Source organism: Microcaecilia unicolor, chromosome 14 (genome assembly GCF_901765095.1).
Source record: "Microcaecilia unicolor chromosome 14, aMicUni1.1, whole genome shotgun sequence".
In the NCBI taxonomy this organism is placed as follows: domain Eukaryota; kingdom Metazoa; phylum Chordata; class Amphibia; order Gymnophiona; family Siphonopidae; genus Microcaecilia; species Microcaecilia unicolor.
This window is the reverse complement of record NC_044044.1, coordinates 10,587,982-10,604,569: the sequence shown is the minus strand read 5'-3', so window position 1 is coordinate 10,604,569 and position 16,588 is coordinate 10,587,982. Positions and strand designations below refer to the sequence as shown.

Genomic DNA, 16,588 nt, shown 5'->3' with positions numbered 1-16,588 from the left:
TTGGAGTCTAGCATGTCCTTTTCTCTCCAAAAGTTGCAAAAGGGGTTGAAAATTTAGTCTCTCTGCTATGTCCTTGTCCTCCATGAGTGCTCCTTTCACTTCTTGATGATCTAATGGTCCAACTCCCTTCACAGACTTTCTGCTTCTAATGTACCTCAAAATCTTTTTGTCTCTATAGCAAGCTTCTTTTCAAATTCTTTTAGCTTTATCAATGTCCTTTTACGTCTAACTTGCCAGTGCATATGCTGCTTCCTGTTTTCTTCATTTGTGTCTTTTTCCATTGTTTGAAAGATGTTCTATTGGCTCTAATATGCTCTTTCATCTCATCTTTAAACCATGTCAGCTTCCTTCCACTTTTTTTTGATATATGGAATATATCTTGTCCGGGCTTCCAGGATGGTATCTTAAAGCGTCATCTACGCCTGATTTAAACTTGAAACCTTTGCATCTGTTCCTTTTAGCTTTTTTTTTGTTTGTTAAATCATGCTCATTTTATCATAGTTGCCCTTTTGAAAGTTAAATACTGAAGCAGTACATTTCCTTAGTGTCTTCATTCCAGTTTATTAGCTCAAATTTAACATACACTATTGCCAATCAGTCCCAACACAGTTACCTCTTGCACCAAGTCCTGCATTCCACTATGGTCTACATCTAAAACAGCTTCCCCTATAAGCTGCTCCATGAACCAGTTATTTAATCTAGGAACTTTACTTCCCTGGGATTTCCTGACATGACATTTATCCAGTCAATATTGGATATCAGAAGCCTCAGAGTTAAATTTATTGATCGTTAGGGGCAGAGGAACAGTGCATATTGGGTGATACCGTTTGGACATTCAGTTAAGTGTTTCATTATATTGTTTAGTATGTAAGTTGTGGAACTTTATTAAACTACGTGTGTATGGGACTCAAGTATATTTTCATGCATATTTTGGGCACATTTTCATTTATTGCAATGGTAAAATATCCCCAATTTGTTTTAAATACTGCAGAATAGTGGTTATGATCTAATGTTTAATGTCTCACACAGCAACTTATTTCACAAGGAAATATACTGCAGCATGGGTAATAACTGAGGGTCTCTATATACACATTACTATCACTTTATTAGGTATAAACAGGAGGCTGTGTTTCTGTGAATTGAGTTTTTGCTTTCCTTGTGTTGGGGCCTTTTTTTTTTTTTTTTTAACTGCTATAAAACAGGTTTCCACCATGTACTGAATCACAACGTGTGAAGATTTATGAAAATCAAGACTATTAGGTTTTTGATATTAAGTGAATATTTCTATAATTGTTCTTTTACACTGAAAATGTAGAGCAGAGCTTCCCAAACTGTGGGTCAGGACCCAGCCTAAACCTTGTTTGCCATTGGATTGGTAGGCAGAAGCTAGTGCCAAGATTAGCAAATTACATAACATAGGTGAAAGGGTGCTTATAAAGTGGTTTAATGCTGTATTTTTATTTACTATTTAACACTTTAATCTCTTGTAGATACACTATGACTACTCCAAGTGTACAAGAAGTTTAGTAACAGTCCCAAAGTTTGTTTTTCTCCAGTTATATTTAGGCACCTGCTGTAGTGAATTTGCAGGGGTGCCGCAGCATATTTTCCTCACCTCCCTCCTGCTGCCACCCAAGCCGCTGCTGCTGCTGCTTAGGGCCCCAACTCCAGTGTGCCACCTTCACTTGTGGCCCTGTTGGGTCAACTACTCTGCAGACCATTCTTTAGTTGAAAAACAAACCCGAGGAAGACACAGCAGGACCAAGAAGGGTTGCCAACTTTATCCTCATCCTGGGATGCTGTGATGAGTTTAGCTGCATTGTCTACTGGCAATTTCCAACCAAGGGGAAACTGCCGAGTCACTCCAGAAGAGACACTCACTCGCAGCCCCCTGTCGCCTTGCTCCCAAGCTCACCATGGACAGCACAGGAAGTTCAGTGCTGATCCTGCGGCCTACAACCGTCACTTGCAGGAAAGCAACCTTCCAAATGAGAGCAGCTCTGATTGTCCTTCGGGGGTTCCCATAGATACAGTTTACCCAAGAAGTCACATGAGCACAGGAGGCGGAAACTGTTGCCAGGGGAAACAGTATTAGTTTTTCCTGCTCAGGTGGGCAGAAGCTGGATGGAAGGGGGGTAGAGAAGGGCATGTGTGGGAATACTGGTGTCAGAGGCTGAAATATGTCATTGATTTGCTCTGGAGTTCAGGCCTCGGACAGTGGACCGCATTCAGCTGGCGGGGCTTGGCCATCCCCGCCAGCAAAGGTAGGACTGAATACCATTTGGTGGCTGGGGGGGGGGGGGGGGAGACTTGAGAGGAAATGTGTAGCCTAGAGGTGCCGTGACCAGAGAAACTTTGGGAACCACTGATTTAAGGCCTGGTGGAAAGCATTTTAGGGATCTTCAGTCCTGAAATACTACTAGGAATACACCATAGAGGAACAACCCGATGAAGTCTAATACTTCACAGAGCCATCTTATTAGAAGCCCAAGGGCAACAGAATGTAATAAATCTGCACTGCCCATATGGGCAATCTACTCATGCATGTGGTATCAAATTAGACCTTTTTAAGACCGTCAGTCAAATAAAGCAGCACACAACAGAAGCACAGAAACACACACAACACAGACCCTTTCACATGTGCCTTCATTTCTATACAGGATTATAACATTTTACATGGAGCAAGGCCACAGACTCAGGCTTTTTAAATACACAGCAAAGAATCAAGCAGTAAGAGAAACAGGAGGGAAAATTACAAAAATGAGTCATGTGACCAAGATAGCCTTGAGGTATGTGGTAATATTTACATCTGTACACTTAACAGATCTGTTACTTCAAATATATATATATTAATATGTGTATGTGGGTGTGTATTATATATATAAAATTTATAATTTAATAAGGTTAAGGCAGCAAAACATTTAATGCAGAGACTAAATCCAGGTCAGAAGAAGTTAAGGCCAATTCTGGTTTGCTAGCTCCTGTCCCAATATATCACGACAATAGCGAGAGTGCTGGAAGGTGAAAACGCAGCACTGCGCTCAGCTCAGGACAGCGCAGAATCAGATTAGTGTCATACAAAGCCCTTTCTTCATATTTGTACTCTTCGTTCAAAAGAGGTCAAGGAAGAACACCTTCACTGATAAAAGTTAAATATAAATGATGGTGTCTGGTGGTGCTTCAGTAAATGAAAATCCCTCCCTCCTTTTATCGTGCTTTGGGGGGAGGGGGGGGGAAGACCTCTAGAGCATGTCCTTTAGTGACTGTGTTGGACTCAATATGTGCCACTGGGCACCCACCAGTGGTAGGGGTAGCTTGGAGATTTAGGCTTTTAGAATCTGAAAAGGAAACAATGCATAATTTTCAATCTCAGGACATTTTATAAGTGTGATAACATACAAGGGGTGTATGCATGTGAAAGAAGTTCCAGAATATGAAGTACATACGTGCTGAAACTCTCACATGAACGTTGCAGTTGGCTTGGATTTTATATAGCTGCTGTCACTGTGCACACAGCCTTCATAAGCTTTGAAGAATACCCTGCAACTAGCCAGAGCAGCTTCTGGCAGCTCATACAAAAAGCAGCCAGACTGCTGGCCTGGCTCACAGTGGAAGGCACAGCATGGAAGGGAATCTCTTTTCCCAGAATTTAAAAACCTAATGCCTTCTCTAATACCCCCCAACTCTACAACGCATCTAGCACTGGAAAATCTGTTTCATACTAAAAATATGCTCTATGTTTCTTATAGAATCAGAATTATCTTGTTCAAGGTTAAGCAGGTAGAATCTTGTACACCAATTTACTTGGTTAACATATCCCCCCAAGAGACATGCCCAAAACAAGGTCTAAAGATACTAAACAGAAAGTTTCTATACTCCAGAATTTTTCCCTGGCTCAGCACTAAAAATCCTTCCCCTTGTGTAATCCAGTGGTGAGACTAGACAGCTGTGAGGTTATGCCAGTATATTTGCACAGCTCAGCATACATTTCTCTTTGGGCTGGGCAATAGGTATCGGGTTATTCCAGTATATCTGTATCACTCTGCACAAAATTCTTCCCCCTATGTAATCCAGTAACAGGACTAGATGATATGTGCATAGTTATTTTAGCATGTAACAGGCTCATTGGTTTAATCCTGGTCAGTTTTAGCTAGGCAGACCATAGCTATAATCTAACAGACACAAAATGGCTATTTTATTCTAAGATCTCAATCACTACTAACAAGTGATTGGTATTTGTAAGATAAATTTTAAGTTTTTACAACATGGGAACACAGTAACTCATGTCTGGTATTCCGAAAATAACAGAGTGGCATTTAGAAAACAAACAAAAGACGGACTTCTCCAAGAGAGGAACCTCAAAAGCCAAATGTACAAACAGAAAAGACAATTATAGCATATCCAGAACACTTAAAAATACATATACAGCTTCTGGACAGTACTAAAGCATTGTGCTTATTGTACCCTTTCATTATTTAAAGGATTCTCTGTATTATAAATAATCTTCTGACTGGCACAAGAGCAACAAGCCAAAAGACAGCTGCAGCTTGGAATGAGCCTACGACACCGAGGAACATCTGAAAAGGTTCAGACCTTGTAGGTTAACTGTAGTTCCTGGCAGCGGTGGCAAACTGTGAAGTGCTCCTATTTGCATTTTTCTATCTGAACTAAATAGGGATGGTGGACAGGTGCCGGGGCACCTGCATCCCTTCACTGAACAGTGGATTCACAGTGGCCAGGGAGTCACATAGAACCTTACACAAATCCATCAACCTCCTCTTCATGTGCAATAAACATGTTACTCTTTTTATGGAGAGACATGCAGGTGAGTGGCTTAAAGCAAACAAACTAGCTTAAACAAATTAAGTGTCAAATATTTTTAAATAACAGGGCTGTGGTCCTGAGTAGAAAGTGGATATTCTCCTAAGGACAGCAACTGTTGCAACATGTGCTCTGTCCCACAAGCAGACAGCTGTAAGGTGCCTTGTTTAGTTCAGATGTGCCCCTCCTTTCCCTGCTACAATTAGTCCACAGCTCAAACTGCAAGGAGAGCTGAACAGCATTGCCCTGCACAGCACAGATCCTGAAGCAGACAGGAGAAAAAAAAAAAAACCAAAAAACAAAACAGGACTAGCAAAAGCTGGCTGTATGGCATTCAGATGGAAAACCTGTCTGTGGTTTGAATTCAATAAATATTTTTTTTTTGCATAGCTTGTCTCAACTGTTAAATAGTCAAACGTGCTGTTGACAAGTCGCACAATACAGATGCCATCCTATGGCATTTTGGTTATACAGTAGAAAACACTCTCGCAAGAGCAGTCCCCATAGTTGGCCAAAATCTATGCCACACCTCAGCCAAGTGCCTCATTTTTTTTTTCAGCCTAGCTACTCACTGCAGCACCTTGAAGAAACATCCATGATCCCTACTGGCACTTGCTTATCCTTGGCTGGAAGTTTCTGGAAACTAAGACTACCCGTTCTCCAGCTCTGATGACCTCCGCCCATTCCATCCCACTCTTGACTAGGAAGGTTGCCACAGGGTTGATCTCAGGCATTTTAGAAGACAAATAGCTTGCAGTAGGCCACATAGAGCAGCAGCATGACGAGGACATAGAAGGCACTGAAGCCGGCACAGTGGACAGCGAAGGGGGGCCGGGGTGCAGGGACTGGGCTGCCTCCTCCTCCCCCCGCTCGCAGCAGGGCCCATACAGTTCTCTCTACGTTGCAGACAACGCCTTGCAGGATGTCAGAGGGCAAGCAGAGGTCGACCTGTTTGCAAGGTCAGCAAAACAAAATACAAAGGAGAAAAAAGAACACAAAATCAGAGGTATTGACACAGTAAAAGCCACACATTTTACACAGAATACGCTTACAGTAACATTAAAGCACCATACTAACTGCCAAAGAAGTGTGCTCAAATACAGAGCTCAGCAGCCATTAGATTTTTGCTATACCACCTATTTGGGTCACCTACTACTGATATGAGGTAGCCCCAGGGCTGTCAAGGGGGTGGGGGGTGGGGGCAAGATTCCCCAGGCCTGGCCAGCACCAGCAAGGCTTCCAGAGGCAGGCAGAAGGTTCTGCTCCCTCGGTCTGCCTCTCTCCTGCTCCTGTGTGTCGGGACCTGGGTGACTATGTTAATGCGATAACCTGGGTCCCTGCACACAGGAACAGGAGAGTGACAGACCGAGGGAGAAGCAGACGCAGGAAGGTAAGGGGCAAAACGAGTGGGGGGCTGGCCCTATCTCTCGACGGCCCTGAGTAGCCCAATCAGGCTGTGTGTATACACTGGCCTCATGTGGATGGTAAGAGTTAAGGTAGGTAGATGCAGCTGCAAAGCATCCTGGTCCCATGCCTCCTTAGAAAGACAGTGATAATTAAGTAGCCTACCTGTAGCAGGTGTTCCCCATGGGCAGCAAGATACAAGTTGTCACTGATGAGCAATATCACAGACGCAGCCCAGCACAGGAAAGCTTTTCTGGCTTAGATATATTGAGGATCATGGTTCCCTAGCCCCATCAGTTTCAAAAGAGGGTTTTTCTTCACCTATCCAGAACACAACAGAGGCATTTTCCTGCTCCAAGGAGTAGGAAGAAGAAATTACATCTTACCTGATGATTTTCTTTCCTTTAGTCCTACCAGACCAGTCCAGAAGGAATGGATTATGTCCATCTACCAGCGGAAGGAGGCAGAGAAAAAAAAAGTAGTGCCCTTTTCTATCATGCAGCCTGAAATGTTCACTATTTCAACTAGCCAAGCAATGATGCTCAAAACTGTAATAATAAACTTTGAAAACATAACAGTCCATGAGGCCACAAGGCCATAGTCTATAGCCAGGCTCAAGTTTAACTGGCAAACAGATATGTCAGTGGTGCAATCCACTGCAGTCTGTCTTCTTCACTGCGCTATACCATTTGACCATATCACTCCTTCATTCATAAGCATTGGTTGCCACTTTTTATGCAAATCCAGGTTAAGATTTTAGTTCTGGTATTTAATATAACAAAAGAGAGGGAACAAAGTACAAACTAAAGTCCAAACAAAAAAAACAGCACCACGGGCCTTTAAAAATGGAACACAGTTCTTTAATGAATGAGCCTTGACAAAAAGACCCGACACGGGCCGTGTTTCGGTGACTAGCACCTGCATCAGGGGTCACAGTGATGACGTGGAAAACTTGGGGAATAACTCGAATATATTCCTCTACAATATATTATTCCTTACCCCACGTCTCATGTAGTAAAAGCTACAAAGCACCAAGGCACTTTCACTTTCTGTATCATACACGTCGTCCCGTGCACTACAGTCTTCTGAAGCAGGGTTACTTGCACTACTCCCTTCCTCTGTCATTCATCTAGAATCCACTAGGGCTTGTGCCATCAGTTATATTGGACCAAAGCTTCCGAATGCGCTACCTTCTGCTCTTCGCCTAGGATCTTATTACTGTGTATTCAAAACCTCCCAAAGACTCATCTTTTTACTCTTGCTTACTCAACTCCTCGCTGAACCTTGCACTTTACACTACCCCTCATTGTAGCCTAAACCCCTCCATGTCGCACTGTTTGTTGTACACTGTTTTGAAGCCATTCCCCATAGCATTTGGCAGTATATCAAGGCTCTGTAAATAAATAAAGGACATGAACTGCAAGAAAATGGAAAAACAAGGCTCTCTTTCACTCCAAAGTGTTCTCACCTGGAAAGGCATAGTGAAACAGTTGGTTTAAGGTGAATAAGCTACTAGGGTCTGAAGTTCACTAAGCCTGTGGGAAGAGAAAGAGAACAATTTGCCCCTTAAGGCTATCGTGCAGCCTGGAATGTTCAATATTTCAAACAGCCAAGCAATGATGCTCAACTCATCTGTAGCAAAGAACATTAAAAACTCAACAACCAATGAGGCCACCCGGCATGAGCTGTAATCTGTAGTGAGGCTCATACTCAACTGACATACAGATAATTTTACCAAGTCAGGAGATGTGGAACACCGAAGGTAAGATGTAAAGCTGAAGAAATGATAGATGCTACACAAAAAAGGAAACGAAATAAAGGAAACAAAATAAATCAGGGAGGGTTTCTGAACTGGTCTGGTAGGACTTAAGGAAAGAAAATTATCAGGTAAAACAAATTTTCTCTCCGTTGCATCCATACCAGACCAATGGAATATAGCAAAGCAGTGTCCCAAGCAGGGTGGGACCAAAAAGCTAGAGAAATAAATTAATAACCCTATTTCCTTAACTGAAAGGATGAGCACACAGAGAAGACATGAGCGAACTAACCAAAGGTTTGAAAGACCTCATGTGTGTGTAAGACTTCTAAAGGCACTAGAATTATACTGAATAGCATATTTTACTATTTGGTCAAATACAAATAATGAAAAATATTATTCAGCTGAATACAAGTAAAAGGCATTGAGCTTTAACATAATAAATAATAAAAAGGAGCAACACGAAATCAGAGATCAAGTGTTTATTTCAGTAGGATTTAGCACAGAAGAGCACCGGATTATTCACACTCATATATAAATCAATATTCAGCTGAATACGAATAATGTTTTCGGGGCCGAACTGAATACAAATAATCGGTACAGTCCTAAAAGGCCTTATCCTCAAACGAGACAGCAAACCTCCACAGGTCTTACTAGTGGAATATCTCTTGGAAGCAGTAGGACTTGGGAGACATTCTCTGGCACATTCAGTGAATCCACCAATAACCTCTCTACTACTACTAATCAATTCTATAGCGCTACTAGATGTATGCAGCGCTGTACACATTAAATGCAGGTACTTTCTCTCTCCTTAGAGACCCACAATCTAAGTTTTTGTACCTGGGGTAATGGAGGGTTAAGTGACTTCCCAGGGTCACAAGGAGCTGCAGTGGGAATAGAACCCAGGTTGCCAGAATCAAAGCCTGCTGCACTAACCATTAGGTCACTCCCTCCTCTCAACATCCAAGCTGCAAGTGCTAGGAACTGGAGATCAGGACATAGATGGGATCCCCTGTCCTGAATGATGAGTCGGAAAGCACTACAGCATCCACAGATCTTTGGAGCTAGCTCCAGAAGAAGTAATAACCAGTCAGTAGGACACAAATAGAACAATGGCTCCTGCTTGAGTTTCAAGAGAGTTTTTGCTTCTTAAAGTTAGGTAATCATCTATAAACTTAATTGATTTAGGAAGAGAATTACAAATTTTGGTGCCTTGACAGGAAAACTTTGCAGAGTGAATTGTTTTATATATCACATTCTTACAGATAGGGAAATGTAAGAGAAGATATTCTCTCAAAGAAGAAACAGCATTACGAGGTGGTAATTCAATAAGATTATTCATATATGATGGGGCTTGATCAAACAGGATTTGGTGAATGAAACACATAATTTGAAAGATATTCTCTCTCTTATTGGTAACCAATGGAGCTTGTATAAAAGAGAAGTGGCTTTGGCGAAGCGAGGAGATCTCCATATAAGACGAGCAGCATTTTGAGCTGTTTGTAATTTTTTGAGCAGACCACCTTTTAAGTCCAGCATAGATAGAATTGCAATAGTTGAATTTGGTGAGGACAAGATATTGAACCAAAGTACGAAAGATACGGTGGTGGAAATGAAAACGGTAACAGAATTCAAACACGCGTGGGACAAACAAAGGAATCCTGTTCAGAAGGAATGGATCCTAAGGATCTTAGCCGAGATTGGGTGGCAGAGCCGGTGGCGGGAGGTGGGGCTAGTGCTGGGCAGACTTACACGGTCTGTGCCCTGAAAATGACAGATACAAATCAAGGTAAGGTATACACAAAAAGTAGCACATATGAGTTTATCTTGTTGGGCAGACTGGATGGACCATGAATGTCTTTTTCTGCCGTCATCTACTATGTTACTATGTATATATTTAGAGAAAAATGGCCTCACTCTCTTTAGCTTCCAAAGTGAGTGAAAGACACTCAAGATCAACTTAGAGGCTTGGTTTTCAAGGGTGAGGAAATGATATATTTTGACCCCAAGATTTTCATTGATGACTCAAGGAAATACATTTTGTTCTTAATAGTAAAGTTATGAAAATTCATAGGAACTTAGTTTTATCTGTGTTAAGTTTTAGTTTGAAATTAGAAGCCCATGATTCCATAAGTCTTATCCCTACACTAATCATGTGAGTTATGTCAAGTAATTCCTTAGAAAATGGGATATAAATGGTGACATCATCAGCATATATGTATGTTGAAAAGACCATGTTTTTCTAAAAGATGACGAAGAATCATCATCATAATATTAAACAAGATGGGATTCACTTATCTTTTGGTGTGCCTAGGCTGCCCACTCTAAAAATACTGCAAACACAGTCTTAACGAGAAGCACCAGGTGACGTGACTGATTGGTTCCACGAAAAGGGAAAGACTGAGGAGGTTCTGAGCAATAGCGGCAGGTGGGAAGTGACATATAGATATTATAGGCTTCTGAAAAGATTCTCGATGTATCTAAGCTGGAGAAAATTTCTAGTGCTGAGCTCCAGTGGTGACTTCATGCATCAGTGAGAACTTGCAATCCAGCTTGTCCTCAGAGAGGAATGTATCAACATATCTAATAGGCATTACCCACTAGCACAGTTATCCAGCATCCTCAAACTTTTCTGATGGTGGCAAGAGGGAACAACCAAGCACGGTGCCTACCTCTGTCACACCCATCTTCCGGCAGGCCTCCAGGAAGTTCTCCACATTCTTTCTGCTTTTGATTATATTCAGCTTTGGCTAGAAGGAGAAGGAACAAAAGGAACATGGAGTGATATTTATTTATTATTTTTACAGCTGACAGTGGTCAATGACAATGGTAGATCCTGATTCTCAAAGGGGGACAGAAATGCAAAGAGTGGAATCAAAAAGGTGGGGATGAAATACCAGTGTTGCATCAACACTGATGGACTTTGCTCAGATGGAGAATTTGAGATTTATTTGCAAACACCTGTTTCCTGAATTCAAAAAAGCTTGGGACAAGTACATAAGATATCAAAGGGAGAGGAAGGGATAGTAAATGGTATGGATGGGCAGACTTCATTATTCTATTTCTATGTTTCCAATTGCCCCAATCCATGGGATATAATTAGAGCAACAAGAACCCATCAAATGCTTGATAAGTAGACAGCTGTCTCTCCCATTCTCTCTAATTCCATTTGAAGAGTGGCGGAATTGTCCTTCCGATCACCCATAACACTGTTTGAGGTACAACACACAGCTGTATAACTACACATGCTCACTGAGTAGCTGGGATGTGCAGGCAGAACATTTTAGTTGTGTTTCATGTTAACATGCATTATTAAAAAACAGAACACACTATTGCAAAATTAAACAAAAATGTACATCACTACTGCATTAACAGCATATTTGCCCTTCCCACTTCCCATAATATACAGATAAAATCACTTGTACCCCTTATTTCCCCTCCCCACACCTACCACGGCTGGTGAGGGCACATAAATGAAGGCGATACAGCGTGGACAAAGATGATTGGCCAACTGGCACAGGACTGCACCATTGGCGAGGGCTTCTCCAAGGTCATCTGCCAGAGTGATATTCAGTCGCGATTCTATGTTCTGCAGAGAGGAGGAGTTTTCACAATCCTGTTAAGATCCTGCATTCATTTTGTACTTATCTAAAAGTGCTATCAGTGCTATAAATGGATGTTTGGGTAGAGAATCTTTCTTTGATCTCGAGTTAGTGAAGTAGATTCTGCTAGATGAATTAATATCTGGACCAAAAGCCGATACAGGCAAGAAAAACAGCTGACAAGGTCAGGATGGTCTATGAGGATTATAGAGATTTTGTCCTATTTTATCATTTGTAAAATTAGATATTACTGAAATTTGGGGGGGGGGGGGGGGGGGGGGGGGAGGGAATAGGCAGTAACATGCTGAAAATGTCTAAATGAAAGCCCGCAGGTTGGATTTCTTTAGCAGAATAGTGGAAACTTATTAGTTTCTGATGAAAAGGTATCTATTGCTCCTGTGTGAGATTTTGAGGTTCAGGAAGATAAAGGAGAGATGCTGAGGGTGAACTAAAAGAGGCTCTTGCAAGTTTGACTACCCAGGTGCATAAAGTAAAATGGAGGAAGACAGCAAAAACCTTTTTGGATAAGGTGTGACCCTCTTACAGTTGGGCACGTTTTATGGCTAACAGCCAGGATACATTTTTGGAATGTAGAGAGAAATAAACCAACTGATCTTTCTTTGCCACGATTTAATATGTTACTACTTTAGCATCTGCCAAGCAACATAGAAGCACGTAGCTATCCCCAATCTGCCCAAAAGCTCTCTCCTCATTTTTGCAACTCAGCCAATAGGAGTTAACTACCAACTGGCGAATACTGAAACATACCTAAGTGACCATCTTTAAAGTGGACCCGTAGCTTGGGGGGGGGGGGGGGAGGGCGGGGGAGGAATTTGAGTCAGTTGGAGTAGATATGTATAGGTTGGAGGCGGGAGGTTATAAAAGAGTATATACTTCTCACTTTATAGTATACAGTGGTGGAAATAAGTATTTGATCCCTTGCTGATTTTGTAAGTTTGCCCACTGACAAAGACATGAGCAGCCCATAATTGAAGGGTAGGTTATTGGTAACAGTGAGAGATAGCACATCACAAATTAAATCCGGAAAATCACATTGTGGAAAGTATATGAATTTATTTGCATTCTGCAGAGGGAAATAAGTATTTAATCCTTCTGGCAAACAAGACCTAATACTTGGTGGCAAAACCCTTGTTGGCAAGCACAGCGGTCAGACGTCTTCTGTAGTTGATGATGAGGTTTGCACACATGTCAGGAGGAATTTTGGTCCACTCCTCTTTGCAGATCATCTCTAAATCATTAAGAGTTCTGGGCTGTCGCTTGGCAACTCGCAGCTTCAGCTCCCTCCATAAGTTTTCAATGGGATTAAGGTCTGGTGACTGGCTAGGCCACTCCATGACCCTAATGTGCTTCTTCCTGAGCCACTCCTTTGTTGCCTTGGCTGTATGTTTTGGGTCATTGTCGTGCTGGAAGACCCAGCCACGACCCATTTTTAAGGCCCTGGCGGAGGGAAGGAGGTTGTCACTCAGAATTGTACGGTACATGGCCCCATCCATTCTCCCATTGATGCGGTGAAGTAGTCCTGTGCCCTTAGCAGAGAAACACCCCCAAAACATAACATTTCCACCTCCATGCTTGACAGTGGGGACGGTGTTCTTTGGGTCATAGGCAGCATTTCTCTTCCTCCAAACATGGCGAGTTGAGTTCATGCCAAAGAGCTCAATTTTTGTCTCATCTGACCACAGCACCTTCTCCCAATCACTCTCGGCATCATCCAGGTGTTCACTGGCAAACTTCAGACAGGCCGTCACATGTGCCTTCCGGAGCAGGGGGACCTTGCGGGCACTGCAGGATTGCAATCCGTTATGTCGTAATGTGTTACCAATGGTTTTCGTGGTGACAGTGGTCCCAGCTGCCTTGAGATCATTGACAAGTTCCCCCCTTGTAGTTGTAGGCTGATTTCTAACCTTCCTCATGATCAAGGATACCCACGAGGTGAGATTTTGCGTGGAGCCCCAGATCTTTGTCGATTGACAGTCATTTTGTACTTCTTCCATTTTCTTACTATGGCACCAACAGTTGTCTCCTTCTCGCCCAGCGTCTTACTGATGGTTTTGTAGCCCATTCCAGCCTTGTGCAGGTGTATGATCTTGCCCCTGACATCCTTAGACAGCTCCTTGCTCTTGGCCATTTTGTAGAGGTTAGAGTCTGACTGATTCACTGAGTCTGTGGACAGGTGTCTTTCATACAGGTGACCATTGCCGACAGCTGTCTGTCATGCAGGTAACGAGTTGATTTGGAGCATCTACCTGGTCTGTAGGGGCCAGATCTCTTACTGGTTGGTGGGGGATCAAATACTTATTTCCCTCTGCAGAATGCAAATAAATTCATATACTTTCCACAATGTGATTTTCCGGATTAATTTGTGATGTGCTATCTCTCACTGTTACCAATAACCTACCCTTCAATTATGGGCTGCTCATGTCTTTGTCAGTGGGCAAACTTACAAAATCAGCAAGGGATCAAATACTTATTTCCACCACTGTAAGTAAGTTCTGACTTTTTTTTTTTTTTTTGGGGGGGGGGGGGGTATAGGACTTAGAATTGGCTGTGTTAATATTTTGACCTTGTGGTTCCAAAAATTGTTGTGTTTCTTGTACTTATTTGGCTTGTGTATTGGATGTCTAACTTGTATTATTAATAAAAAAAAGATTTTACCATAAAGTGGATCCATAAAATGCTTATGTTCTTATGAGAGGCTTAGGAGTTACAGAATTGGCTACATCACTTAACTGGAAGCATATGATCCTGCTGCTTTAAATGTAATACATAAGATGTTTCTGATAGATGCCAATTAGACTACAAGATATGGCAGATTTGCCCATCCTCTGTGCCTGTCTTCCTTCACCTCCAGACAGCCTCACATGTAGTTCTTGGGGGGGGGGGGGGGGGGGGGGGGGAGGAGAAACAGTACCTTACGCAGCTGGGTTAGTAGTGCTTTCTCATCCATGGCCTGCTGAGTGGACCGTAGTCTCATGACAGGGCTATGGGGTTCTGTAGGGGTGAAATCCAAAGGGCTGTGTACAGGACTGCAGACTGAAAAGAAAAATGGCTTCTTACAAATAAGTGAAGGCTGGGATGAAAAGAGAAAGCAGAGTGCAGTGCAATCACTTGAAACCAGGGTTCCCAACCTAATCCTCAAGGTACACCAAGCTGGTCAGGTTTTCAAGGTATCTACAATGAATATGCTGAGATAAATCTATATGTACTACTTCCATTATATGCCAATCTCATACATATTGTGGATATCCTGAAAACCTCTCACAAAAGGCAGCAGATCCAAAAATATGCAATGCAACAGCATTATTGATATTAAACACCCTCTATCAATGCAATCATCATAAAAAGGTAGGCCTAAACTACTATTCCAAGAGGTACATAGTAAATATTATAGTCCAATTCATTTCAGAAATACACAATTCATAATGTTAAAAAAAATTCCTTTTGCACCATACTAAGATTTTTCATTGATATATCATCAGCCATAAGCCCCTCATATCCAAGCTGTAATAATAAATTGAAAACATGACAATACATTATGCTACTACTAATATACTGAGTGGTTTTTTTTTATGTTTCCTAACTTGCTAATAAAAAGATCATTTAATCATGGGCTATAAAAATCTATATGAAAAACAGGAGACAGAGTTTAGTGGGCCTTTTTTACAAAGGCCCGCTAGCGTTTTTAGTGTGCACTAAACGCTAGGCGTCTCTAGCGTTTAGCACGCACTAAAAATGCTACCATGCCTTTGTAAAAGACCCCCCCCCCCCCCCCCCGAGTAGGAACACTGGAATGAAGAACCACAGACTTGAATGTTTTTAGATACAAGAATGGTCCAGAAAGAGAGTATGGCAGGTCATCAATGGAAGAGGTCCAAAAGAGGTCAGAAGCCAAACAATTTTGTTTCTATGGACAGTAGCTGATATGGTGACTTTTTCTTTGTTCTGTTCTTCCTGCCAAGTGAAGCATGATATATTGGCAAGCAATACAGGACTTCCCTTTAGGAGAAAGAACACTGGGGAACACAGATATATATTTTTGAAGGGGGGGGGGGGCGATCATTAAGTAATTTCTGTTATCTGCTATAGCCTAATAATGCATATATGTGTGTAGACAAAGGGCCCAGAATGGGATGCCACTTCCTCGAGTGGTGGGGCCTGTGGGATGCAAGTGAAACAGGTGACTGCACTTTTCAGAAAGGGGGGGGGGGGGTCAAGGTTGGATTAGGTTTGGGTTCAGCCAGGAAAGATAGGAAGTGAGGGATGAAAGGTGATGAGCATGAGTGTCTGAATGGTATGCAGGATATATGTACCGGCAATTTAAATGGGAGACTCACCATGGGAACTTGGACTTGAGTTAAATAACGGCAAAGCATGAGCACATCCTTGTACTAGTTTATTTAATTTTGGATTGTTTTATTAGTTTTGTATTAATTGTATGCTAGTAGAGTTAGAGCATAGTACGCTGAAATGGATTCTTATTTAACAGACATTCCATGATGTATAACTGAGCAATGTATATTGTACTTTTTGGGGATCTTGCCAGATACTTGTGACCTGGATTGGCCACTGTTGGAAAAAGGATGCTGGGCTTGATGGACCTTTGGTCTGTCCCGGTATGGCAATACTTATGTACTCAAGGGAAAAGATAAAGGGATCCTAAACAATGCATAAATTATAGACCAGTAGCAAATTAGTGTCGGTTAAATAAACTTATGAATAAAATTGCTAAGAGCCAAATAGTCTATTTGGAAGATCACAATTGTTTAGATCCTATCCAAACAGAATTTGGAAGGAGACACAGCTCAGAGGCAATTTTGGTAGCTGAGGAAAATTACATTTTACACTTGTTGAAGGGTGCTGAGGCCTTACTGCTGTTAGTGGACCTTTCATCAGTCCTCTACTTAAACACTCTAGGTTGGTGTCATGAGATGTAGGGATATTGGTTTAGGAGAAACAGTTGAATCGGATAACATCTGTTTTGGAA

At 42.0% G+C, this 16,588-nt stretch overlaps 1 protein-coding gene across 2 annotated transcripts in view; it reads right to left on the bottom strand.

Moving 5' to 3' along the window:
* Positions 1-16,588, bottom strand: part of LRCH4 (leucine rich repeats and calponin homology domain containing 4) — a 134,129-nt gene that overhangs the window by 933 nt on the left and 116,608 nt on the right. Inside the window, exons 16-19 of one of the 2 annotated variants that reach the window (XM_030187255.1) lie at positions 14,516-14,637; positions 11,433-11,570; positions 10,654-10,731; positions 2,630-5,769 (exon numbers count right to left, since the gene is read on the bottom strand). In XM_030187255.1, coding sequence (XP_030043115.1) covers positions 5,557-5,769; positions 10,654-10,731; positions 11,433-11,570; positions 14,516-14,637 — 551 coding nt within the window. In that variant the 3' untranslated portion in view covers positions 2,630-5,556. Of the gene's footprint in view, positions 1-2,629; positions 5,770-10,653; positions 10,732-11,432; positions 11,571-14,515; positions 14,638-16,588 lie in introns of those variants that run through there. The other variant, XM_030187256.1, reaches the window with a different exon arrangement.